The sequence below is a fragment of the Solea solea genome, chromosome 7 (genome assembly GCF_958295425.1).
Source record: "Solea solea chromosome 7, fSolSol10.1, whole genome shotgun sequence".
NCBI lineage: Eukaryota > Metazoa > Chordata > Actinopteri > Pleuronectiformes > Soleidae > Solea > Solea solea.
Genome location: NC_081140.1, coordinates 14,711,312 through 14,738,006, shown reverse-complemented (window position 1 = coordinate 14,738,006; position 26,695 = coordinate 14,711,312). Strand labels below are relative to the sequence as shown.

Genomic DNA, 26,695 nt, shown 5'->3' with positions numbered 1-26,695 from the left:
TCTAAACACTCCTACGCTGAGAATCGCAGAGTCTCAAAACTCATGGTTTGAATGTAACAGACATTTGTTAGTGTTTATAAATGACAGATTCAAGTTTTAAATATATGCAGAAGCGATTCAAGGTCATGGTATTTACTGTGTGTGAACAATTTCTGCACACAGCAGTGTGTTCTGTGCCACATGAATCTATCGGCGGGCTATACTGTAGTAGTATGATGTCACGCTATTCACCAAGCTGATGCCGCGATCACCATCTGGCCTACACACCCTGCGGTGGAAATGAAAGCTGGATCAGGATTCACTGCTCTAAGCATTACTGTTTTGAAATCAACCGCGCTGGTGGTGCTTGGTGGACATGCAGCTTTACATACCCCATTTGACACACTGCCAAACAACACTACAGTGTAACTGCCATTATTATTATTATCATTACCATTCATTCTGACTTCATTTATAGAGACCACACAAATGAACTCGTCTTAACAATACAAGCTCTGAAATCTCCGGATCTGATTCGGTTTAAAAGAGTGCAAATAATATTCACAGCAAGAAATAATTTACTTCCAAATAAAATAAAGACGTTGTTTTCAGAGAGACAAAGGGGGGATATCATTTAAGAGGGACACTAAAATTTGAAATTTTTTAAAAGGTTTGTGTCAGGACAACTTTAAAATAAAAACTTTTGGGGGTGATATTATGGAACAGTCTAACATATGTGGTAATCTGGTAGTTTAAAAGAATATACAAAATACGCATTTTAAATAAATATGAAGAACAGCAGTTTATTCCAGGACGGTGATGGAAATGGTCGTGTTTAAATCCATAAATATTCTTGTGTTGTACTGAGAACATGAAGAACATTGTATAAAATACTGTAAAAATCTATCTATCTATCTATCTATCTGTCTGTCTGTCTGTCTGTCTATCTATCTATCTATCTATATATCTATATATCTATCTATCTGTCTATCTATCTGTCTATCTGTCTATCTATCTATCTATCTATCTAGCGTTGCTGTCCCTCAAATGTCGCCATGGCAAAACTAATTTCCTCCTTCTATGTCTTTGGTGGGTATTCTTTAAAATTAATTATGTGTGCATAACAAGCATTACAGAAAGACACGTGTGGCCACACACACACACACACACACACACACACACACACACACACACACACACAGACACACAGACAAAGAGCCTGACCTTGGTGAGGCTCCCAGACGTGCTGTGTCCTCATAAAGTGGGACCTCTATTCAGACTGGGTGGAAGTGTCATTGTGGGTTAGATCACTGACCCACTCAAGCAATGACTCTCTCTTGTTCTCCCTCTTCTCTCTCTCCATCACAAACACACACAAATGCATCAGCGTCGCTGCTGGTGCACCGTTGTCCACGGTGACGTCACGACGACGTGGCCCGCACGCGTTCAAGTCACAATAGTTTGTAGGTTTTTTTTTTTTTTTTTTTTGGCGTCTTGTAACTTGATAATGATTAGCGGCACACTGATATTACAGTAATGATCATGTGACACAGCAGCGGTCGCTCTATAATCTAGCAGTGGAGACATGTTGCATGACTATGTGTATCAGACATAAATCATTTTTTTGTGATGAATGGAAACGCACCACTGCTTTCCTCGCAGTCTTATTGTTTGGCGTTCACTGTCTCCATGCACCGTTGAGCACATGCTCAAATACAGGTGTGTGTGTGTGTGTGTGTGTCCTTGTTAGTGGTTTACACTCGGTCAACAGTCTGCCGATAGTGTGTTTGTTTTTGGACGCTTCCAGCCTGCCTGTAGATTACCCAATCAGATAATCAAGGGTATAATTGCATCACATGCATCTGGGAGTGTTTTTCCCTTCCATTATCCCTCATAATGCACACATACCCATCACACACTCTCCCTCTGACACACACACACACACACACACTGCAGACACACTTTGATGACGTACATCGAGCAGTTAATTGCCAAGGGTTGTCTGTGTGAAGAGACAATAAATTCACTTGTGGTCTCATCTGGAAGAGAAAAATGCATTGTGCTTTGTTTTGTTTTTTTGTTGTTTAGTTTTTTTTTAAGGCTTTGTTCTGCTCAGCTTCACTGAGAGCTAAAATTATTTCAGTTTAAAATAAAAAAAAAGGTAATTTAACGATGCACAGACTGTAAAAATGTAAATAGAAATCAGCAAAACCATTTTAGCAGTATCAGTATCAGTATCGGTATCCGAGGATAACAATATTTTATCTCATCACACATCAATAACTAATTTTCAAATATGATGCCATTTTTGATTGACATTAGCTTGAAAGTTTAATTTCATTTTCATTTTATTTTTAGTATAATTTGACCAAATGTTTTCATCTTCGAGAATAAAACAACAACCTAAAAGAAAAGATCAGACCCACAATATTAAATGTGTGTTTGATTGTTTTGGTGCCATTACATCAGTACGCTGCGATATTTATTTGTACAACTGTAGAATTCATTGCCTAAAATCCTTTCCTACCGTGTGTTGCTCCAAAACTCAAAATTTGGGGATGTAAGAAATTGGAAAGTAATATATCTGAAATTGGGACATCGCTAAACCTTTTATAGAGAAGTTCACATCAAATCCCCGTGGTATGAAGTCATATTTATCTAATGTATCCAATATCTCACGGTTAAAACAAGCGAGTGCTTATTCAAAGAGAAAGTGACTATGATGGAACGTTTGAAAGGTGGTTTCTGTTTTTGTTCCTTATCTCCAGTATGTCTTGTTTTAACCTCAGCAGAAATGTAAGAAATGTTTCTGATCAGCATTTCTTTGTTTGTTTTTACGATTAAAAAATGTCAATTTGTCTTTGAAGAGATACTGTGAGGCTACATGTGTTTCTTTTTTTTTTAGATTTCCTTTTATTGAATTGACAAAATAGGCTGTAGAAAAGGCCACATTCAAGTATTTAAGTAGATTTTTTTTTCATCTTTAATGCATCATAGTCTTTCAAATATAAGCTGCAATATTAGTTGAAATTTACTGGAGTGCAGCTTTAATTTGGTGTAATATTTTCAGGTTACTGGCATCTGCTGTCAAAAAACCGTCTCTTTCTTTCCCTCTCTTTTTTTGTCACTTTTATCTGCTTGTCTTTCTCTCCTTTCTCCCCTACTTACCCGATTTCCTTCCTGTCCAACTTTCACAGGACAAACGCCAAAGGCAGTTTTATTATGTCCTCAGCTGCCATCACTCACTGTGTTATGTAAGACACTGCTGATGTGTGTGTGTGTGTGCATGCGCGCTGGTGTCTCTGCCTGGCTCCAGTCCTGATTTGCCTTCTCTGAATTCTCAATCATCCCAGCACAGCCACGCTGAAACCAGACCAGGTTCAGCTCTACAAATGTGTGGCCCATTTCACTTTCAAAATCTGCAGTATACACGGATTTGGCAGCGACGTAGTGGACGGACTAAAGAGAACCACGTTTATATGAATATTCCAGGTTCACGTCCTTATTTGGCAAAGACTCAGTCCAATCTACTTTTCCGTGAGTCAGATCATTAAAAGAAATGCAACACAAAAACACAACTCATCAAAACTCTGTGTTTCATCCCCTTGGACATGAAAATAAAATATTGTTTTGAATATTGACATCAGGCCAAATATGATATGACTCAAGGTGACACAAAAATAACACAAAATCCCCTCCCCTAGTGGTCAGTCAGTACGTTTACATGCACAGCTTAGTTGAGCTAAGGCCGTAGTCTGACTAAGACAGACAATTGGACAACTTGCCAAGTTTGAGTATACATGCGGAGGAGAAAAAGGATTTATTGGCCGGGTACGTCTGACTCCGCCTCTGTAGGTGGCGCTGTATCTCTCTGTAAGCTAGTGCATGTGGAATCAGTTTCTTGTTGACCTGTACGTCACGGAAAAACAAACGGCGAACAAGACGCATAAATGTTGCAGGTCTTCTCGGTAGCTTTTGCTCTCGCCGACGCCATCTTGTCGTTTGTTCTTTTCCGGCAACAGTACTGCAGTTTATACATCGTCTCCTTCTACTTCCGAGTCAAAGACTGGGGAGGACATTTTGGTGCATGCACAGAACGCCAAGTTCCACTCTATTCCAACTAAGTGTAATAATGCTGGAGTAATCGGACTATGTATCGCGTATCCAGGTATGTTAGTCCGATTAAGTCTAGCTCGCTTTTAGTTGGACTGACGTGTTTGCATGACAGTAAAAACCAAATGATTGTCTTACTAGACTTACTTTTAACGTGCATGTAAACCCGCTGAATGTGTGTTAATGCTCTCCACAGTGCTATGGATAGTGACCACCTGGTCAGAGGCATGGACTGGCGACCTGTTTAAGGTGTACCCTGCCTTTTGCCCTATGACAATGAACGGATCATTAGAGCGCACATAGAGAGCTTGTCACAAATTATAAGACTTTCATTTGACATTCGTTCAAACATGTTTTCTTCTTTCTTTTTTTTTATGATGCTAATCATGTCAGCTACGACAACTCCTTATTCACCAGGCAGGTAGAGTGCGAGTCAACCGTGATCAGATGCTTGTAATGAGATTAGTCATGAAAAATAAAATTTAACCACTTCTCATTTTGCTCTCAAGCGTGCCTTGTGTAGTGTACCGCGGTGGCCTAATTTGCCTGATTACATTGCATTTACAAACATGCACAGCGGCGCGGTTGCCGCATTGAAATGACTTAGATTGTCAATTGGTCCGAGATTTAACAAAATGGGAACATGAATGTGGCATTTAACTGCATCGTACATTCATTTGCTTCAGTGCTTGATGTGTATCAAAGACTTCTTTTTTTTGGGGGGGGGGGGGGGGGGGGGGGGGGCATGTTGAACCAGGTAACGAGTCCATTTCAGGTCAAGTTTTAATATTCAGAGATAATTGGATCCATGCTATAAATGGCAGCCTGTTTTCTCTGTGAGCTGCAGTGGTAAAGCATCACAAAGATGAGCAGACGAAGGAGTTAGCCCAAGGCTGTGCTGTGTGTGCAGCACTGTGTGCACTGCTCCCTCTCTCTCTCTCTCTTGCTCTCTGCCTCTCTCTCTCCCTTTCCATCTCTGCCTTTCTTGATCGCTTACTCATGATCGGACACACACACACACACACACACGTTTCGTTCTCTTAGGCTTGATGCAGCTTGTGCTAATGTCATTGTGATTCTTTCATTTGCTTTCTCTGACTCTGTTCTCCTCCCACTTTTTTCCATCACCCCCGTCTCTCTGTCTCCGTCTCTGTCTCTGTCTCTCTCTCTCGCTTCAATCTCATTCAACATGGAATTCAATGAGAAAGACATTATTGGATGAAGCTGAGTGTCTTTGGTTTAGCCCGAAGACAAGTCTACCCTGAAGAGCCACTTTCTTTCTATAGATTTACTTTTCTTTTAGTCGCTGGTCTCTCAGATGTCATATGTTAAACTAAATAATGGAGAGAAATACTCTGTGTTTACAGGCCTCTACTAGAAGGTCTGGGCTGAAGTCCCTGTGGAGAAATTGCTCTGATAAACAACCATATTTATTTTTGCCCTTGAATCTAAAAATAATACAAGTTTTCTTCTTGCAAAGAATTCTGGTGTAAATAGTTTGGAACTTTGAACACAAACATCGGGCCAGAGTGTGAATCACTAAAGCCGTGGTAAGATCGTACTTGTACTTGTTAAAGTTCACACAGTGCAGTATTTCCACAAAAAGTACTCACATTTATTATATAGAGTCGATATAAAGGTTAGACAATAACCTCTCCTAATAATATTGACAGCCCTCTCTCACTGAACCGGGTTCTTAAAACTGGTCCGGATCTCATAATTAGTTAATTCATTAATAATTCATTATTGCCAGGCGAGGCACCTGAAAATCGGACATATTTTTTTTCGTTTATTTATTCGTTTTTTTCCATATAAAGTTTTGTTTGGACTGCCCTTTTGTTGCAATTGTCTTTGATGCATTTTCCTTTTCTTTCTTTTTTTTTGGTGCTGTTCTGTCTTCCGTTGTGAGAGGATGAAACAAACGAAATTCAAACCAAAATAAACAAAAAGTGCAGCTAAAAGTGCTGCTTGAAGAGAAATGTTGGAGAAGTGTCATCTGGAAGATTTCAGAGGAAAAAACATGAAAGAGCAAAAATGGAAGAAGCAAGAGAGAGACAAAAAAAAATAATGGGATGGAAGTCATTATGCATGCGTCTCCAAATGGAAGACCAGTGTCTGGACGCTCACATTGTCCCCATGGGACTCCGCCAGAAATACTAATGCCTGGCAACGTCAGTGTCAATCAGCCAGAGCAGAGGGCTGACAGAGAGAAGTGGGTTGCGGGAGCTGTGACGCACTACGCTCTCTTGCAGTAATACGAGTAGAGAATGACAAGCTGGCGTCAGTGGCCTAACATGGGTACAACATGAGGGAAAAGCACTCCACTTAGCCTTGGAGCCTTTGAGGGGATGGGATGGGAGAACCAGGATGAAAAGCTGTATCTCCTACAGCTTTTCAGACGGTACAACAATAGGAACACACACACGCGAATAATTCGATTAGTTTAAAAAAGGTAAAAATGTAAATATGTGTTTGTTTTTAATTTGGCACAGATCACAAAGTGATGTATCTCACTATGTACAGGTTTTAACATGAAGCATTAAGTGACCTCCATGCATTTACATCGCTGATGATTAATTACCGTCTCCTCTAGAGAGCAATGGCACCTTGGTGGAAATATTTTGAGCGTAAGAAGCCCTGCAGTAAATGAGGCAGTGTAAGAATCCTGCAGTTATACCACAATCTCAACACTTCACTTCAGCATTAGCCCCAAAATAAATCTTTCCTGTTACTTTGTCATGCCTTAAGGCCCGCAATTATATAAAAAAAATAAGTTTTTACCATATTTTGAACTTTGTAAAAGAAAAAAAAAAAGTTTATGCTGTTGTTGTTTTCCATACTGCCTCAATTTCTTGGGAAAGTGAGAAAAATAATGTCATAATAATAATAAAGTTCCCCACCCTGCACACACACACACAAACTGTGTCATTTACCTAGTGTGTCAGGATGACAATAGGAGGCTTGCTTGAAAATAATGCTTTTGGGAGAAAGTCTTGTCCGTCTGTGCCGTCTCGCTGCATTCTTCCTGCATAAAATGCATCTAATCTTGGGACTAACTGTACCTTGTGTACACAATAGCAGTCGAAATCTATATTTACCACTTTTGCTCACAGTAGATTTTCAGTAAGGGAGAAATGGCTCTAGGTTATTTACTTATTTTGGTGTTGGTCTATCATTGCACTACTGTATAGTATTTTCTTAGTAGCTTGTTTAACTTCTATAACTTAGTGTATATCCTACAACTGTATATGAATGTCCAACTCAAAATACATCATGGAATGATTTTTATTGTTGGGTCATTATGAATGAAATCTCTTACTATGGTGGCCTACAGTACGTATGCAATCTAAGATAAAAAAGAATAACAGCTGGAAAATCATCTTGTGATTTATATATTTTTTTGCATTTAGGCGAAAAAGCTACTGTTATGAATAAATGATGATACACATACACACAAACATGTTAAGGCACAAGCACACACAAGTGCAGTGAAACACACACTCGCATACTCTTGTCACGACTCAGCCTTTGATGGACCCAATCCCCCACTGACCAGCAACTGTTCTTGCAAAATCCCAGCTGAGGCAGAAGAGAGTGGGGGTGGGCGGAGAGACGTGACAAATGCACGCAGATACAGAGATAGTTGGGATACGTGTGATATTTGTGATGTCAGGTATTGCTGCTCTACGGTCGTTTATTTATGGATGAAAATGATAAATATTTGAATAAGCTATAATTGCTCAGTGTGGTCCGCTGCTGCTCGGAGGATACGCATCAGGATATCAATATAAATGTTTTTCACAGATCAGTAATGTCGCACATGTGTGCAAAATGACTGAATATTAAAAAATGGGTTCCACAAACTGAGAAGCTTTTTTTCCTTAGAGTAAGCTTGGAATCATTTATTGGAAACAGGGCTAAACAATATTTGTAATTTGTAATATGGTTGTAATAGACAAAATTTTTTTATGTTTTTATGTTAAAAATGTTTTAGTGACAAAAAGACACCAGTCGACAGCCACTGGGTATTATCTGAAACACTGCTGTTGTGTTTTGATGGAAACTTTACTTTGACCTGAGCTGAGTGAAAGCATCGTGACCCTGCAGCACAACACCACAGGTTTAAAAGTGAATACAAATGTAAACCTACAATGACTTGCACATCCTGTTGTACAGCTACACCATGTGACCAGGAGGATAAAGAGATCATCAGTCTCTTAATCATGTGTCTTTTTTAATATACTCACAAATAGTCACATTAACTGATTGATAAGAATAACCAATATCCATGCTTCTATTACAGTGATTACACATTTTCAATATACTCTGCAGACCTCATTAGAAATACCAAATTGTAAAATGGTGAACTCGATGTGATCGTATGGCAGTTAAAGGTGGTCATTTGAAAGTGCTACACTACACTACTACACCTAACAAATTGTGACCCTAAGAGTCTCGCACACATTTACACACTCAGCACAGCAGGTATGCCAAATGGATTAGGCAAGTCGTGTGTGCATGTGTGTGTGTGTGTGATACAGAGAGATATGGAACGCCTTGGCCTGACAGTGATGATGACTCACCCACCACACACACACACACACACACACACACACACACACACACACACACACACACACACACACACACACACACACACACACACACACACACACACACACACACACACACTCACACATGCATTTAGACATAAAGTCATCATCAGTCGAAACCATGTTAGCTCTGCTCATGGACACTAATTGTTCCCAATCAGCATATCAGGGCTCCTGTCAATGCACTGTGAAACCAGACCACACAAGTGATTGCATATTGATCCTATTACACGCTCACATCACTCAGTTATTTGTGAGTGTGTGTGTGTGTGTGTGTGTGAGGTGCTGACTCACAAATCCATCAGGTCTCTTCACCTAAGCCAACAAACCTTTTTTTTTGTGTGTCGTTAAGCAACATGGTGTAACCTTAACTAACGCGAGGTACTGTCACAATGTCATGAGGAAAGTAGATTTTTTTTGGATTACTTCTAAGTCTTTGTAACTGAGCCTCAGTTCAACATTGCTCTCCAACATTCTGCTTGGAGTGATTATAAGGTTACAGTGTTTCTGCTTGCTCACAAATGCAAGGACAGATGCTCATCTGCAGAGTGACAAAGAAAAAGAGGCTCCATTCTCCCGATTACAACTCAGTGACACACAAAAGGGTATATATATATATATATTTTTATATTATTCATGCAGTAATAATTTGTTTTAATGCCAATGAATGAAAAGATCATATTATGACATTAAAAAAAATGAGACCTTCCTCAGCTTCCTCCGCTGTAGACTGACCTATATGAAATGGTGTCAAGTCAAACATCTAAAGGATGTAGGACTGTCACTTTTTATTCAAAACTCTATATGACTTGAATCGTGGGATGTAAAGTTCAAGCTTGAAGTGTAGGCTGCATGTCATGAGCGCCAATTTAAGTAGTACCCCTTAGAATCCAGCAGAGGGCGCACATAAGGTTGCTTAGTACTATATCGTATGACAGTGTCAGCTGCGGGCGTAACAATGACAACATAGCCCACAGTACATAAAGGAGACTCTTCTCTCTGTAGATAGCACCCCCAGCTTTCATGCAGAAAGACAAAGTGCACTACATACCCTGTAATAAACTAATAATCTCAGTAAGCTGCCACAGAAATATGCATGTGTTTCAGGGAGATCTGTGCATTCTGAGTGCGTGTTCTCATCCACGGTTAGTATTGTAAATAAAAAGTAATTCACACTCGATCCCGATCAGGTTGATAGACTTGTGTTTTTTAGCTGTTGGCTCTTCCTCCTGTTGTCAGTGACTTCCCACTCAGGGAGTGTTTCTTCCTTCCTACTCTACTGACTGCCGTATGTTATGAATGTTATGTATGTTATGCTGTATGAATACATCAGTAGCAGCACCTTCAATAAAGTACCATCCATCCATATCCTCCACCTGAGGGTAGCGAGGAGATGCTGTGCCAATTAGCTGACATAGGGTGGAAGGCGGGGTCACATCCTGGACAGTTTGCCAGTCCATCACAGGGACACAAAGAGACAAACCACCCACTCACACACTCACACCTATGTGTCCAATTGACCTAATCCCCATATTGCATGTTTTTGGAGTGTGGGAGGAAACCGTAGAACCCAGAGAATACCCACACACACACATGGGGAGAACATGCAAACTCCATGCAGAAAGACCTAATAAAGAAATGAAAGTAATGGAAACTATGACGTTTGTGGCGTATTAGGGGAGCGGTGCAGCACGAGTGTATGTTCGAATGTATTTGAACAAATTACGGGTGCATTATACATTTGTCCGAACTTTATGTTTGAAAAAAAGGTGACAGCCCTAAAAGGACGTGATGTAATGTGTAGGAATGGATTTTGTCAATACACAACAAAGGCAAAACGACAAAACATACAAAGTAAAATGAGCTGAAGCTGACAGAAAATATTCTACAGTGACATTATTTTCATCATTGCCCTTGTATCTTTCTTTTGTGTCACGTGTGTGTGTGTGTGTGTGTGTGTGTGTGTGTTGCTGTGGAGTTGCAAGAAAAGGTTTTGCATGTACTGTCAAGTAAACACGTGTACATCTGCCACCACATTTCTTCATCTCTCCACTTTCCTTTCCGTGGTTGAACCACAATGTAGACTGTGAGCATGCAGCATGATGCCCAGGATGTGCCTAATGCTTACAGTAATACAACGGCATCCTCGCTAATGACATGCTACACTCGACCAATATGGGCTCTTCTATGGATGATGCAGATCTTTAGAAATAACATCTGAGAAACAGGTGTAACTAAAGGTGTCTCCTAAGTTAATAGACAAGTGAGCGTTCTGTACAATTACATTTATACCCACAGTAAATTTGAATAAAAGTTTTTTTTTCTCTGGATTTTATTTATCTGCTGACTTCTGTGCTCCTGTTAAATGTGTTGCTTTTGCACACGGAGGCTTGTCCCTGTGAACAAATTTAAGTTCTGCACTGCACAATAACACCGTTGACACTTGCAGTGTTCATGTAAGCAAAAAGGGCTCCCCCTGCAGTGTGCAGTGGGTTTATGCATGCATGTGAAAAGCAGAGGTGTGCAGGGAAATGAAAATGAACCCTTTTTTTAGCACGGGATGGTGAAAGCATCCAAAACACAATTTATATATATGTATATATATAAATATATATATATGTACATAAAATATACATTTATAAATATATATATATATACATAAAATATACATTTATAAATATATATATACATACATAAATATATATATACACACATATGTATATATATATACACATATGTTTATATATGTACAGTATATATATATACACACACACACACACACGCACACACACACAGACACACAAGTTCTGCTTTGCATATTTAAGCTCAAAACTTTGTCTACCAAAGGATCACATTATAATGATACTGTATTTCACCTCTCAGTGTCTTGCCTCATACTCTATTTGCATGAGTGAAATAAATAGCTCTCAACTTAACAGTGAATGATGGCGCCATCAGAGATTATGTGGTTCAGAAGTGCATTAGGCCTCTGTGATTTCCCAGCGTCCTTTAAAGTTGACATGAGAAGTGCATTTGAAGCGTAATGGAGGTCATCAAGAGACGGCGGAGCTCAGAGGACGACAGCAATGAGAGAAGCTGAAAAGTGTGCGTCGACAGTGATGGAGAGAGAAAAGGGCCTCGTTTGGTTTTCTCAACTCTGGTTTCCGCAGCTGTGTGTGTGTGTGCAGCCCCGCGACCTCACTGTTTATTGAAGCGACTGTGACACGACCGTTGCGGGCAAAAACAATGTATTTTTAAAAATGAAGTACATACAATATATGATTTATGCGATGGAGGATCTCGGCGTGATTCAACAGCAACTCTTCCAAACAACCTCGGCATCCACTCTGAAGGGGCTCTCATTAAACAGGAACTCACTGTATTAGGCAGATTATTCCGACTGCCATTCAAGATGCAAAGTCATCTCCAGTTGCGCTGTCAGGTCATCTCGTTTTATGACATCAGCCCTTGAACTATGGCAGCGAGGGCAGCACACAGGCGCAGCACTCACAACCACATACACACTGGTTCCGGGACTAGTAATTAATAATAATAATCGAGACTAAGCGATTCATTACTTAAACTACCCATTTCATTTCGCACACAAAACATCCTGCTCAATTAATGTTACTGACTGAAATCATTGCAATAGGTCCATGGGATCGCATGTAGGCGTGGGATGGATTTTAAAAGTTTACGTCATGATTATCTTGTAATTATTGTCACGATATTACAGCAAAATATTACTGGAAAAAAATGTGCTCTCATCATTTTAAACAGGTGTAGCCTTAGGTCTGTGTTCAGAGATACTCACGGAATACATGCACTGTATTTTTAGTGAAAAATAATGTAATACAATCATAGATGATGAATGAATGAATAATAAGCCATGAGGAAAGACTCAGCTCCCTATAGGCACGTTATGAAATAGATCAGAAGCACTGTATGCTGGTGGGTGAGTGAGACAGGATTTTCAAGTCGCTCACGTGAAATATGGATGTTTTTCTTCAATCACAATGAATTCACCATTATTAACTTAAGTTAAGTCAAAAAAATAGCAACACAATGTAGGATTTTGACCTTCACGTCATGTCTTTTGATAATCAAAGACTGTGATGGTCCACTGGATGTCGGGTCTGCATCGTGATGACACAAAAACAACTTCACATTTTTACTTTCGGCATATGTCACAAAACGTCCTAAAACAAAGCATCCATATTTATGGAATGCCATTGTTTGGCCGTGAAACTGGATTATATTTTTCTCATATTGAAGAAAAATGGATGGAAAAACCATTGCAGCAAGTGGAGAGCTCGAGGACGGCGGTGGGTGCAGGGTGCGGGCAGCCATATGTGGATCAGCCCTCCAGCAGTTATGGTGATGTTTTTTTTCCTCATCAGCAGCACCTGCTCTTATTTCATTTTTAGATGGGCTGAAGGAGCGAGGGATGCAGGGAGGGGAGCGTAAAAGAGAGACAGAAGGAGAGAGAAGAGGGTTCTGTCCTCAGAAAGAACTCAACATCGTTGCACAGTGGGAAGATTCCCTGACTGTAGCTTTTGTTCTTATTTTCAGAAAATGTGCCAGCCAGAATGGAACTACAAGAGAATTCTGAGCAGATTCCAGGTCAGTGTGGACAGCAGGGAAAAGGGGATTTTAATATTGGTTGTTGTTTAAGTAATGTTTATTAATCATATACATGTGTGGATGTTGTAGCTGCTTTTTTAACTTTACATTACTACAAAAAAAATGACACTGTGAGTTTATGTGTGGTGTCTTTTCTTCACCGCACATGTTACAATCATATGCGTTTACAGGTCTAACTATTGGAGCCAATGTGTTGGAATCATCATTCACTCATTCAGTTTTATTTTATTTTCCCCTTTTTTTTTAACTGATAAGGAATTCATTCTGCTCCGTTTGGCTGATAAATGTACTCATTGCTTATGATTTTGTCTCGTGCCATTTCGTTGTGGGTCAGTGTGACACTAGTGCAGTACTGTTTTGATGCTTGTCGTGATCTCTGATACACTAATGTATTAATGTTGGGTGTTTGCATCAACAACAAAAGTGTCAGGCAACTTTGAATTAGGATTAGTGTAATTTGATTACTGATAGTGAAACTGACCTCTGCATTTTACACACCAGTAGTGAACAACACACACACACACTGGGTAAAGGAGCAGTGGGAAGCTCTTATCTGTGCCTTGGAAGCAATGGTGGTTGGCTACCTTGCCCGCCCCTGACCTGTCCCGGAATTTAAACTGGTGACCCTTCAGTTAGAAGCACAATTCCCTTCCACTTGGCCATGGGTTGCCATTGAGTAAGTTGATTAAATGTTAATATGAGTAGTGTCAAACTAATTTGCTCATGTATATGAATGAATTTAAGAAAAATGACAGTTTTGCATAGTTAACGTGTGTTTAATCCCTGTAAATGTATGATTTGATGCAGTATTTATGTCAGCAGTCAATGCTGATGTGATTATTTTAGAGTAATTAAAGTAATTAATCAGACAGCATGCAATTATTTGGCTTTAAGCTGCAATGTGTTATTTCCGGTGCCTCTTTCTACGTCAATGTCATTATTCTGCTTCTATTTGGTCCTCGTGAACAGAAACAACTGGACTTTATTTGTATGCTGCATCATTCTGAAGTGCCATCTGTTGTGTTATCAATGTTGCTGTCGTCTGTTTTGACGTAAACAAATCACTTCCTGTGTGCAGTGTGGGAATGTCACGACGTGGAAAACAAAAATAAAAAGAAAGGGTTGTGTGGAGCTGACGGGCTTAAACGATTTGAATGTAAGACATTGTCTTTAAATGTTCAATGTTAATCTTCACGTCACTGTTACTTTTACAGACCGTCTTTGACTTACTCTCGTCCACGTTTTCTTTTTGTAGCTTTAATATTTAAATCGTCCATTTTCAACAACAAACCTGCCATTTTCAAATGGACATTTAATGAATCAATATGATTTCCTCGGGTTTCCTGATGTGCAAAGCCCTCTCCTGATAACGCACAGGTCTCGCTGCTTGGTTGTCATGCATCACCTGCTATCACAGGAAACACTCGACAAGTAGTGGGTGTAGTATAACTGTGTCTAACAGAGCCCCAAACAACTATTTTATGGCCCATAGACGAGTCACTTTGATCTTTGTTCCAAGGTATCCTGGCAACCAGGTATTTTCAATACAACCGATTTGTCCGCGCCGCAGGTCGCCTCATCCTTGAACCACCGGCGAACATTTGCACTCGGCTGATGCAGAGGCAGGGGCGGGTGAAAGGACAGAGGGAGGTTCATGAAGCAGCAGAGGAGAGGAGAGTGCGAGGAAGTGTTTGTGGGATATGTCACTTAAATGTCAGCTGCTTTGGACTAAGTCTCCGAGAACTGTGACATTTGAACTGGGCATTTGAAGGATAAGGGAGATCTTGAAGCTTCCGTTTTTTAAAGGATTCTTAGATCGGGGGGGGGGGGGGTTTGACTGGTCAAACTAAACACGAATGATGCATAGGAGGCACTCGGCAAGTATCATGGGGCACCATCAGGACAACACATATCCTCGTAATCAGGTTCAGTATTGGTGTAATTGGAGTCTCTCTCCTTTTGAGTTTGTGTATGCTGTTAAATGTGCTGCGCTTGTGTGTGTGTGTGTGTGTGTGTGTGTGTGCAGAAAACGAGGAAAAGCCATTTAATCAGTACTGATGAGACGGTTTAATTAGGACAACGTGATGCAATGTCTAAATTAAGCCTCTCGCTACATGAAAGTTTCTAGGTCAGTTTTCACATGGGAGAGATTGGTGGCGTGAAGTCACCGCTCAAACATTTGCTACCATCATCATCATCATCATTGTGAGTCTGCAGGGCCGAGCGCTGCAGAGAGACAGATCTGTCATCTGTCAACAGCGTGTGGACAACTTAAACGTCATTACCCATTGATTTTGGATCACCTCGAACAACTTAGGAGATTTACTGCATGATAACAAACACGTGTGGTTATTCTGGCCGCCTCAGAAAACACGGACTGTCGGCTCATGCTGCCTGCAAACCTACTTTACCAAATGTTATTTACAAATCAATATATATGCCTTTGTTAAGGATTAATTGCTTGAGAACTCTGCTAAGCTATCCCGCAACTGTTTGCAATTCTACGGTCATCCTCCTGTATCCAGAACATGAACTTGGCTTCTGGCATGCTTGGTTTGATACTCCTGCTTCAGCATTAATTCTTAAAGCAGCGAGAGGGAGGGAGAGAGAGAGAGAGAGAGAAAGAGAGAGAGGTGTAAAGGCATTCTTCATATCAGAGCCTCCCACTGTAGTCTCAGTGTTGCAGAACAGACATAATAAGCACTGAATACTGTGCATTGACAGTCATCACAGAGCAAACTGTGGAGAAGCTCAGCTGGCCTACTTGAGTGAGCGGTTCGCTTTTTCACTTGACTGGTCATGGCCTGCCTGTGGACGCGGCTCTTCTTTTACACAGTATCTATCATTTGCTTTCTCTTGCTTCATCTCCCCCTCTCTCTCTCTCCCTCTCCCTCTCTCTCTTTATCTCTCTCTCTCTCTGCTTTCACCATCTGCCTTTCTGCCTGATCTGCCTACATATCTCCTAACTGCCTCTCAGGAGAGTGCTGGGGGGGAGGGGGGGGAATTGAAATAGTAGGAAATGGCAGAAATGCGAGAGGAAATAAGAAAAGAAAAAGGGGGAAAAAAGAAAGGTGTTTGGGGTTTAAGGCGATGTCATTACACTTCAGCGCTACTTGAGCAGTCAAATGTTGGGTTTTTTTTACTTGTTCATTAGATTTGAACTTGAGCTTTGTATTCATGTATATTCCCATGATGATAATGTAAACATACACGTATGCCGAGGGGAATAAATAGTCCCACTGATGCACAGTTCAGACATGGAGACAGAAATCAGCCTTTCTTCACATACATCTCGGGTGCAATGACCAGTTTTTGTGTGTGGACTTGGACATTACAACTTTTAAACCATAAACCAAATCATGAATGAATAGCATGGAAGTCTCTGTTTGTTGACGCAGAACTGACTCCAGTTCATTACTGTAGATACGTCAAATTTCATATTGTTTTCCACATTTGCATGCCTAGCCCTGGTCTGAATGGATATCAGTTTACCTTTTAACACGGATGATAATGTGGCCTGGATCGGGATCATGATCAGTAGTTCTATTCTAAGCACCTTGACTGATGGCTTCAGATCTTATTTGACTTATCTGTGTGTGTGTGTGTGTTGTCGCAGTATAATACTGTCTTCTATTACAGTGCATTGCATTATTATGAGTCATTGTTCTGTGTGCAACATGTACTGTATTATCCTGAAAGCCTGACAGACTTGTCCCAAGGGGCAATTCTGATTACCTGCCTGTGTGTGTGTTTGTGTGTGTGTGTGTACACATATCTGCATGTACCCACTGTTGATTCACTCATTGACCGTCGCTCCCCCTGCTGTCTCCTGTGGGCCTTTACGCCGGGAGGAATCGATAACCTTCTCCCTCCCCTCGCCTCTCTTCACTGTGTCTCCATACAACGTCACTGTGTAGCACTTCATCAGCTCAAATGCTTATGTATGTTGCACGCACACACACAACATAGACCCATTGATTTATTTTTTTTTTTGATTTTTTTTTTAGTAAAATAAACCTGCAAAGCATTATAACAGAGAAAAGTCAACGGACACACACACACACACACACACACACAAGCTCCCTCTATCTCAGTCTCTCCCTGACATTAGCTGAACAGAGTCCATTACTGCCAGGTAATGGGTAAATGTCACAATAGCAGGATGTCATAAAGCTCTGGAGTGGTCTAATGGGTTTTGTTCAGGTTGAGGTGACACATGCACACTCGCTCTTGTGCACATGTACACTCTTCCAGGAAACTGTCGTCCTGTATGAGCTTGATGCATTTACTCATCACATCACAGCGCTGAGCCCTGACATGTTTGAAGAGATAGTACAATCTGTTTGAGGAAGAAAATTATGAGAATCATCTGTCACTTTGTTTGAATACAGAAGAGAGGGCCTGCTCATCGTGTCACCTTTTATGTCGCCCCCCTCATCTGTATCTTTTTTTTTCTAACTCACAGTCAAAGTGGCAAACTGTGTGTGACGTAGAGAAAAACATGATAACTAACTGAAAGTAGAAGTAGGGAGACAACCGAGAGAAGAACAACTGTGTTATGGTTTAATCTTTCCTTTCCTGAATGCCTTACTTGTGTTGTTTTTGTAAATGATTGTAGCTATTTTTTGCTATTAAATACCCACCAGTGTCAACACTGCTATAAAAATAGTTTCTGTATTTCTACAGAGACATGTGTTTTGCATCAGCTTTACTATCAACAAACAAACAATATCTAGCAAGAAAATCCAGAGCAAATAATAATCGGACAGTTTGGTGTTTAAATGTGTCAAGCTTTAAGTTTTAAGGGAGCAGTCACTGTCATTGAAATTCTTTTAAACATGCTCGTCTTTTATGACTGAGACTACAGTCATAGACAAGAGTGGGACAACAGCGATATCCTTTTTTTTTTCACATTGAAACTATTCGTTTGTGGTCATAGTTCACTATCCATGTGCTGTGTGTTGTAAATGCCAGTTATCCAGTTTCCAATACCTTATTTTTGTTAACAGGCCTGTAGTATTCCAAGGAAAATACTCTTTTAACTGATATTGTGCCTTCTCTTCAACAAATCCCTCGGTCACAGGATTAAAAAAAAAACAAAACCCTGCATGTTATCTCTAAATTCACACTTCCTGGTAGCCTCATTAACCTACATTAGTTACAGATAAACTGCCACGGATTGCAGCATATTAAAACACTTTTACTTATTTGCCAGACCTATTATAAGGAAATATGCCGATTCTGATATATTTCACATACAAACCCAAAAGTTAAAAGAGTGTCCAAACAATGAGTCGCCTAGTTGTGAAAAAAACTAAGTTTTCATTCATTCATTCATTCACTTTTTCACAAAATGCAATTGCTGACTCTAAAACTTTAATTATGTGAGACCAAGGAGACTGTATTATTTTTGGAAGGGATCACATTTGTAAACACAATGTGTGGATGTGGAGGTTTATTTTCAACCGTAAGATGTTTCATTTCATTTGTCATAAAGACAAGACAACCACGTCATCTTCATTCACGCCTCAGTATAACGTGACAGTTGCTCACCGAGATGTCACTTATAATGAACCCATATGAACTCCTTCTCTTACCTTCTCCCGTCTAGTCTTCGGGCACCAGCGTGGTGGTAGACATCGCGGTGATGGGCGAGGCCCACGGTTTGATCTCAGACCTGCTGGCGGACACGTCACTGCCGCCCAACACCTGCAGCTCCCTGAAAGCCGTCCACAACCTGCTCAGCACGCAGATCAACCTCCAGCCTCTCCATCGGCCTCGCGTCCCTGCGGACACACACACCTGCTCCGATTCTGAGGAGGGACCTGAGAAGACAGAGAGAGTGGCCATCCCAAAGGTAAACGTTTGTCTTTCTGGAGGACGCTTATTTTTCGGATTAGAGTTATCCATAGAGTTATCCATGTGAGTTATGCATCCTTTCCTGCCTTATAAAGCCGGCCTGATTGTCACAGGTTTGGAAGTACTTTAAGTTTACTATTAGCTATTTAAACTAAGCGTACAGAGCTGCAGGGTCTCATCTAAACCCACTTTTTGTCTAACGTGAGAGACCGTTGTCTTAGCGCACAAGCAACACAATCTGTCAGGCTCCACAGAGCCTCCTCTGGAGTCCAAAGGGCTTCGTAACTCAACATGTTTTAAAGTGTAAAAGTGACTAAGTGACTCTTAACAGTAGGACACAAACATCGCAATCAGCAGAAGTAAAATGTTTTCATAAATTAGAGAAGTTAGGCTTTTCACACACACACACACACACACGTTTGTGCTGCGGTCCTTTTGTGTACCAGGCAAGCATTGTGACTTCAAAATATTCCAGTGCGATTTGATGCTCTGAAGGCCTGATCAACACTGAATGTGTCGCAAGTGCATCGCGGCTACGTCTCTGTTGCATTTGGCTCGACTTTCTCTTCACAATACCAATATGTTTATGACTGTATGTTCACAAAACGCTCTGCTGCCACCTGTGTGTGTGCCAGCACAGCTCGTCCTTCTGTCTTCTACTAGGTTTGTGCTGAATTATAGAGAGAAAGAAAAAGCCAGTGAAGTCTTCAGTCTGAGAGAGAGAGAGAGATGGAGAGAGAGCTCTCAACTCTTCCCTGTTGATTTCTACAGAACCCTTCTAGGGTTAGGGTGGGAAACATCTAGAGCGAACTTATGTGTTTTTTGCGTTCCCTTGCAGTGCAGCTTATTTCATTAGCCTACATTACAAGGGGGGGCCACACGGTGGTGTAGTGGTTAGCACTCTCGCCTTGCAGCGAGAAGACCCGGGTTCGAGCCCCGGTTGGAACAAGGGCCTTTCTGCATGGAGTTTGCATGTTCTCCCCGTGTGTGCGTGGGTTCTCTCCGGGTACTCCGGCTTCCTCCCACAGTCCAAAAACATGCAATGTGGGGATAGGTAAATTGGACACTCCAAATTGACCATAGGAGTGAGTGTGAGAGTGAATGGTTGTTTGTCTCTATCTGTGTGTGGCCCTGCGATGGACTGGCGAACTGTCCAGGGTGTACCCCGCCTATCGCCCGATGTAGCTGAGATTGGCACAGCACCCCCCGCGACCCTCTGGCAGAGGATAAAGCGGTAGATGATGACTGACTGACTGACTGACATTACAAGGGCATGGAGTAGCCATGGATAACCTAGAATTTCTTTTGGTGCCCTCTGGGTGCAGCGTGGACCTTCTCCACGCATCTGGCATACATAAATCTGTAGCCATGCAGGCCTCCAGAGCCTTGGAGTTCCCTCCGAATGAAGCACTCAGCATATTCCAATGCATCCCAGTGTTTTTCTTTAAAATGTGCTTTAAGGTTTTTTTAACAAATTATCACGCTCTGTTTCGCAGACAAAGCCAGCAAGGAAAGACAACGAACAAATGCAAAAGTTTCGCTGTAAACCAGAGGTCTCAAACTCAAATGACCTGTGGGCCACTGAGTGTCTCGTCTGGTCAGTCGGGGGCCAGTCAAGTAAAAAAAAACAGTCGTGGTGGACGATAAGAGCTCAAAATGATATATCAATATGCCGTATTGATTCTGTTTTTATATGTACTCCATTGCCTTGTGTGAGCTTTTCTGTCTTTATACTTTCATTCATTATTCAATTCATTATTCCCTACATCACTTTGGTCCACTGTTTGTTTGTTTTGAAGTGCTTCACAAATAAAGTTGGATTGGATTGGATCATTTCAAAATAAAAGTGCTCATTATAATATAAAAAAAAAACATATTTATGATGCAAAATTAACTCGTTACAACTTGATATTGTTTGGAGGGCCACATGAAATCGATTGGAGGGCCACATGTGGCCCACGGGCCGCAACTTTGAGACCACTGCTCTAAACCCAGACTCTAGGGGGTCCCGTAGATTTCAAGAGATTATTGTAAATAAAAACTTTGGTAATGAACACAAATAAAATACATTTATTTGAGATGACAGTTAGGTATAAAGGTATAATCCCATTCTCTTTCGTTAAACAAGTATGGAATCTGCCCTTCACAAGATATAATTATAAACTACACAGGGTTTTCTTTTTTCCTTTTTTTCCTCCACCTCCAGGTGGTACGCAAATACACTTTCCGGTTTTTGTGTGCGTGTGTGTGTGTGCAGTGTGTGTTCAAATATATATGTATATATACACACTGTAGACTGTACACAGTACACAGTACACACACAGGTACAACTCTGCTTGCCTGCATGCATCACCCTCATTCCTTCCTTTACTGCTGGCATAGCATGAGGCTTTAATGTGGCTAACAATGACACACAGTCTTCCCGAGGGCTTTTAATGTTTTACAAGGCCGGTGCTTCAAAATGCATGCAGGCACTTAAGGTGGCAAGGAAACTAAATAAAGCGTGTGATGCAATGCAGAACAGCAGAGCAGGAAAGTGACTAGCAGCCTTAACGCTGCCTGAACGCTCAGCCCATGTAGATGTAGTGGAGCTCAATGAGACGCCGCTGCAGCTCAGCTCATTGGCAATTTGTGAGTCCGCATGAGGCGACGGGTTAAACCTGGTGAAGCAGCTCAAACTCTTCAGTTCTGTTGTGTGGCTTTGAAGCAAGGACAGAAATAGCAGTCATTTCTTGCGAGGTTCCTTTTTGTGTCTCTTACTCGTTTTCAAATCAAGCTGCTCTGGCTATTTGTCCAGTTTATTGCAGCATCCAGACATTCCACCACTTTCAGATGCATGGATTAACAGTATTTTATTTCATATTACTGCCGGAACTACTTCTACTGTACGTTCAGTGATTGGATTAGGCATGGGCCGATTACCAGTTTCATCCCATTCATTATAGTATAGAAATAAAGTAACAGACATAATGTGCAGTCATCCATCACGGTGAACATCATGACTATTTCTATTTTTGTGAGCTAGTTTATTGTTGCATAATAATGCCGCACAGTGTTTCAGGTCTGCACTTAAAACTGCATTAGCACAAAATAATCCGATTCAGCAGACATGATCTTCACAGTGATTGATTACCACCTCTCTCTCTCCATCTCTCTCTGTGTTCTGAGATTTGATTTCCTTCACTGTAGGAGACGCAAACCACAAAGCATTGCATAGCAGCAATGCTCGACTGTATTGTAAACAGATGAAGAAAGATGGACTTTTTTTCTGCTGTATCTGAAATTAGATCCTCCACTGCTCTGTGTGTTCTACTTCTACTTTGTTAAATGTCCGTTTGTGTGTGTGTGTGTGTGTGTGTGTGTGTACCTGATATTCCTTATGTTGTAGGGACCGAAATCTGTTTACACCGTCATATTATGGGGACAAAAATTTAGTCCCCGTAACGTAAATTAGGCTGAGTTCAAGGTTAGGCTAAGGTTAGAGTCAGGTTTAGGCCAGTAGTAATTATGGTTAAAGTTAGAGTAAGTCTCCAGAAAATTAATGTAAGTCAATGCAATGTCCTCTGAAGTCATGCAAACCAGAGTGTGTGTGTGTGTGTGTGTAAGAGAGAGAGAGTGAGAGAAAAATCATACCAAGTTTATGGAGATTCAAGCTGACAAATTAGTTTAGAGTGCCGCGTTACAACAAACTTTACTCCACTGCAAGACACCCAAGGGGAAGTGAACATTTCTCCTTTCTGTTTAACATTCTGTCTTCCATTATGCTATAGAAAAACAACAACAAATATGGAATCCTTTCATTTCAGTGGTTTTATTTTTTTTGATGGAGCCACAGCCATTGCTTCAGAAAAAAAGTCTATTTGTTCACTTAGACCTAAATCTCAAATGTCTAAGAGTCAGATGTACATACTACTGCTCAAGTATGACATCGCGTCTTCTTTGGATCATCAAGAGAAACGACGATTAAATGGGAGTGGAGATGGATTCATTTAAAAATCTGCACATGAACTGTCAATTAAATGTCAATGACGTTTGTTCCGTTGCATCACAGGCTATATAAAGCCATGTAGACATGCAAAGAAAGCAAACATCAATGGTTGGACTATTTGTGTTCTTTATAACATACTGTACATACAATACACATCTCTAATTCTTCAGCCTGCGGTTCTGTCAATTGTACAATGACTCTAGGGCTTTATCTAAATATCATATATAATATTATCCATTAACCTTCAATTTAATTTCTTCTTTCATTATTATAATTACTTGACTTGAAGTCACTTTTGTATAATATTACTTAAGTTAAAGTCTTAAAGTATATGACCTTTACTGTACTTAAGTGTCAAATTGTGTGACGTAAAAGTAAAAGTATTAAAAAATTGTTAGGATCAAGCCATGGTGGCTCACTGGTAGGGTGAGTTGCCTTTCAGCTGGAAGGTTGTGGGTTCAATTTCTGGCTCAGCTACACTATATGTGTCCTTGAGCAAGGCACTTAACCCCATGTGAATGGTAAAGCAGCTCTATATAAATACAGACCATTACCAACTCTTCTTCTTCTGATTTTATTCGGTAGTAACGAGTAACAAAGATAGCTAGAGGAAGTGTAGTGGAGTTAAAGTAAAAGTTGCTAGAAATAATAAATGAAGTGAAGTACAGATATGTGAATGTTGTACTAAAGTACATTACAACACTGGTTTTTGCATCTGCATTACAGCGTATAAGGCGGAGTCTGCCTCCAGGGTTGCTGAGGAGAATTTCATCAACATGGACGACAACCACCTCAGCTACAGGCCTGCCCACCATTGAACCAGGTCCTTTACGCCGAGACCGTACAGCCAGCATCAAACACACCCCAGACAGGTAATGTTTGAGTCATTACCCTCAGTAACTGTGACAGAGCAGCATGACAGTGATTCATTCATCTGGCTGTTTCCTTACATGAAAACAGTGAATGCTGGAACAACTCAGTGATGATGACCATCTCAAAGAGCCGCTCCATGTCCGCCTCCTGTGCTGCCTCCGTCACCTTCAACCACCTCTACAGCAAACCACTGGGAAGGCCAGGTGTGTGCAAAGCCAATTCTCAATCAAGTTTTTCAAGTTTTAGTTTGTTTTTAAAAAAAATTTAAAAACTGGAAAAATGCTTTTTTCCAGGTTTCCCCCCTTCCAACGTTTCACCTCCAGGCTCTCCGTGCCCATCTCCTCCAGTCCAGGGAACACCTGTCTCCAGTCCCACAGTAAAGACGTGTTCAGTGCAGATTCCTGAGCCAGCGGGGCCACTAACAGAGCAGGCCCCTGTCTCTGTGGCCCCCAAGAATCATCACAGAGCCTTAACTCACAGCCAGAGCGCCCCAAGCTCCACCACGCCTCATTGGCAGCCTCCGTCACTCTGTGGCAGGTAACACATCCAGGCACACTCTACAAAACACCGCTTTCTCACGTCAACCTGCTGAGAGTCAGGGGTTTGGTACATGTCAATGTTTCTCTGCTGTGTCTCCCTCAGCTGTGGCAGGCCGTTCAACAACCGCCTAAAACTCGGAGTGGAGACTGTTGACAAAGGAGACAGAATACCTCATCCAGGTAAACCATTCTGAACTAGTACTCAGGATATTATTCCTATCTGCCTCAGCTGTAAAACACACCAGCCATTCCAGTACTACATCATGTATGTCATCTGCCATACTGTCTGTTCGTCTGTCCCTGACAAATACAGTCAGTTATGAGATTTAAAATTGCCACCGACTGTATTTTGCTCCCAGACATGAATCTGATTGACCCATTCTGACCGTTGCTGATGTCAGTGAGATCCACAAATCGAAAATGTGTAACGTTTCCACAGATGAGCGCGTGGTGGCGTCGTCAGACTATGACAGCACCTACGACAGCACCTACGAGACCAACCACAGTGACAGCAGTGACTTTGCACAGAACGAAGAGGAGGGAGAAAGTGGCAAGAAGTTGTCTGAAGCCAGGGAAGGGAGCAGGGAGTATCCAGCAGAGGGCGTGGTTCTCCATCCGCTCCTGCCATCACCAGAGGTATACTTATATACAGTATTTAACTCTTTAACACCGAGCGTATCACAGACGACACGTTTGCACAAGCGCAATTTGCATTACCGTCATTACGCAATAGTCAAGTCAAAGCCAACGTGTGGTTATTACGGTCATTTCGCTCTCGCTGTTGCAGGAAGCCGACGAATCAGCATCTTTGTCACCAGAGAGGAGAGAGTTGTTACTTTAAATATGTTTTATACTGCTCAAATTTAATCTGGTGTTCATGTACTACATGAACTATAGTGTTTTTTTCTCAATAAAAACATTTTTCTTCATTTTAAATTGTTAATATACTATTTTAACAGGCAGTAAATTGTAAGTAACTGTCAGATATTGAAAGCAATTCTGGAAAAATGGGCAAAAGCACTTAGTCACAGGACATTTTCTGGTGCTTTTATGGTTAAAAAGATGAAAGTCCAGAGGGACATTTTGAGGCTTAGGTGTTAAACGGTTAAATAGATAAAAACTGGCTTTAACGCGGCATCACAAGACATTTTTCAGTTATCTAGGGCAAATCAGAACATTTTAACAGGTTGTTTTTTTTTTTTTATGTGCTTGTAAACACATTAAAATTCCAATTTAATGAGTGTACACTGACACATGGACAGCACTATTTGACTATTCATCACATTAGGACAATAGTATGGCAGTCAGATTAATACCTGTGGTGTAGAATAGCCTTTATTTGTCATGCAGGGTAAAAACACAACGAAATTGGGGAGGCTGCTGCTGTGTATTCACATTTAATCACATTGTGGAATGATGTCAGAAGCTAAAATTATGACATTTATTTCATTTAAGCTGCACATTTGCCATTATTTTATCTGACCACTCCTCTGTAAATCCTGATTCTTCCTGATAGGACAAGCCGCCGGTCTTGGCCCAAGACAATACAGCGATACCAGGGCTGGAGCCTCTGATGAGTCAAGTCAACAACTGGAACTTTCCCATTTTCAGTCTAGCGGAGAAAACTCACAGCAAGACAGGCTGCATCCTCAGTCAGGTAATCAGTAAAACCAAGACTGCCATAGAGTGTTTTCAATTATTGACACATAAGGTGTATGTAATATAAACCTCATGATGATGAATACTGTATATCCTCATGTGTTCCAGGTTTCTTATAGGCTCTTTGAGGACACAGGTCTGTTTGGGATCTTCAGGATTCCAGTGCAGGAGTTCATGAACTACTTCCATGCTTTGGAGAACGGATATAGGGACATCCCCTGTGAGTAGAACACTCCCAGGTTTATTCAATTGTTTGAAATAGTCATAGTCGTCGATATTCAGCATTACCTTTATCGGCCACAAGGTGGGTGTATTGCTCAATCAGTGAAACACAGCACCACTACCTTTTCCTTTACAGGTCCACTCTCTGCTTTACAGATATATCTAGTTTCCTGAAGCTTAAATGTTAGTATTTTTATATGAAAATA

General features: G+C 40.9%; 1 protein-coding gene across 2 annotated transcripts in view; it reads left to right on the top strand.

Annotated features, from left to right (window-relative positions):
• Window positions 1–26,695, top strand: part of LOC131462898 (cGMP-inhibited 3',5'-cyclic phosphodiesterase 3A-like) — a 49,177-nt gene that overhangs the window by 10,786 nt on the left and 11,696 nt on the right. Inside the window, exons 2-10 of one of the 2 annotated variants that reach the window (XM_058634461.1) lie at window positions 13,278–13,328; window positions 18,961–19,206; window positions 23,923–24,068; window positions 24,157–24,272; window positions 24,363–24,606; window positions 24,712–24,788; window positions 25,048–25,244; window positions 26,125–26,265; window positions 26,376–26,487. In XM_058634461.1, coding sequence (XP_058490444.1) covers window positions 13,278–13,328; window positions 18,961–19,206; window positions 23,923–24,068; window positions 24,157–24,272; window positions 24,363–24,606; window positions 24,712–24,788; window positions 25,048–25,244; window positions 26,125–26,265; window positions 26,376–26,487 — 1,330 coding nt within the window. The remainder of the gene's footprint in view (window positions 1–13,277; window positions 13,329–18,960; window positions 19,207–23,922; window positions 24,069–24,156; window positions 24,273–24,362; window positions 24,607–24,711; window positions 24,789–25,047; window positions 25,245–26,124; window positions 26,266–26,375; window positions 26,488–26,695) is intronic. The other variant, XM_058634462.1, reaches the window with a different exon arrangement.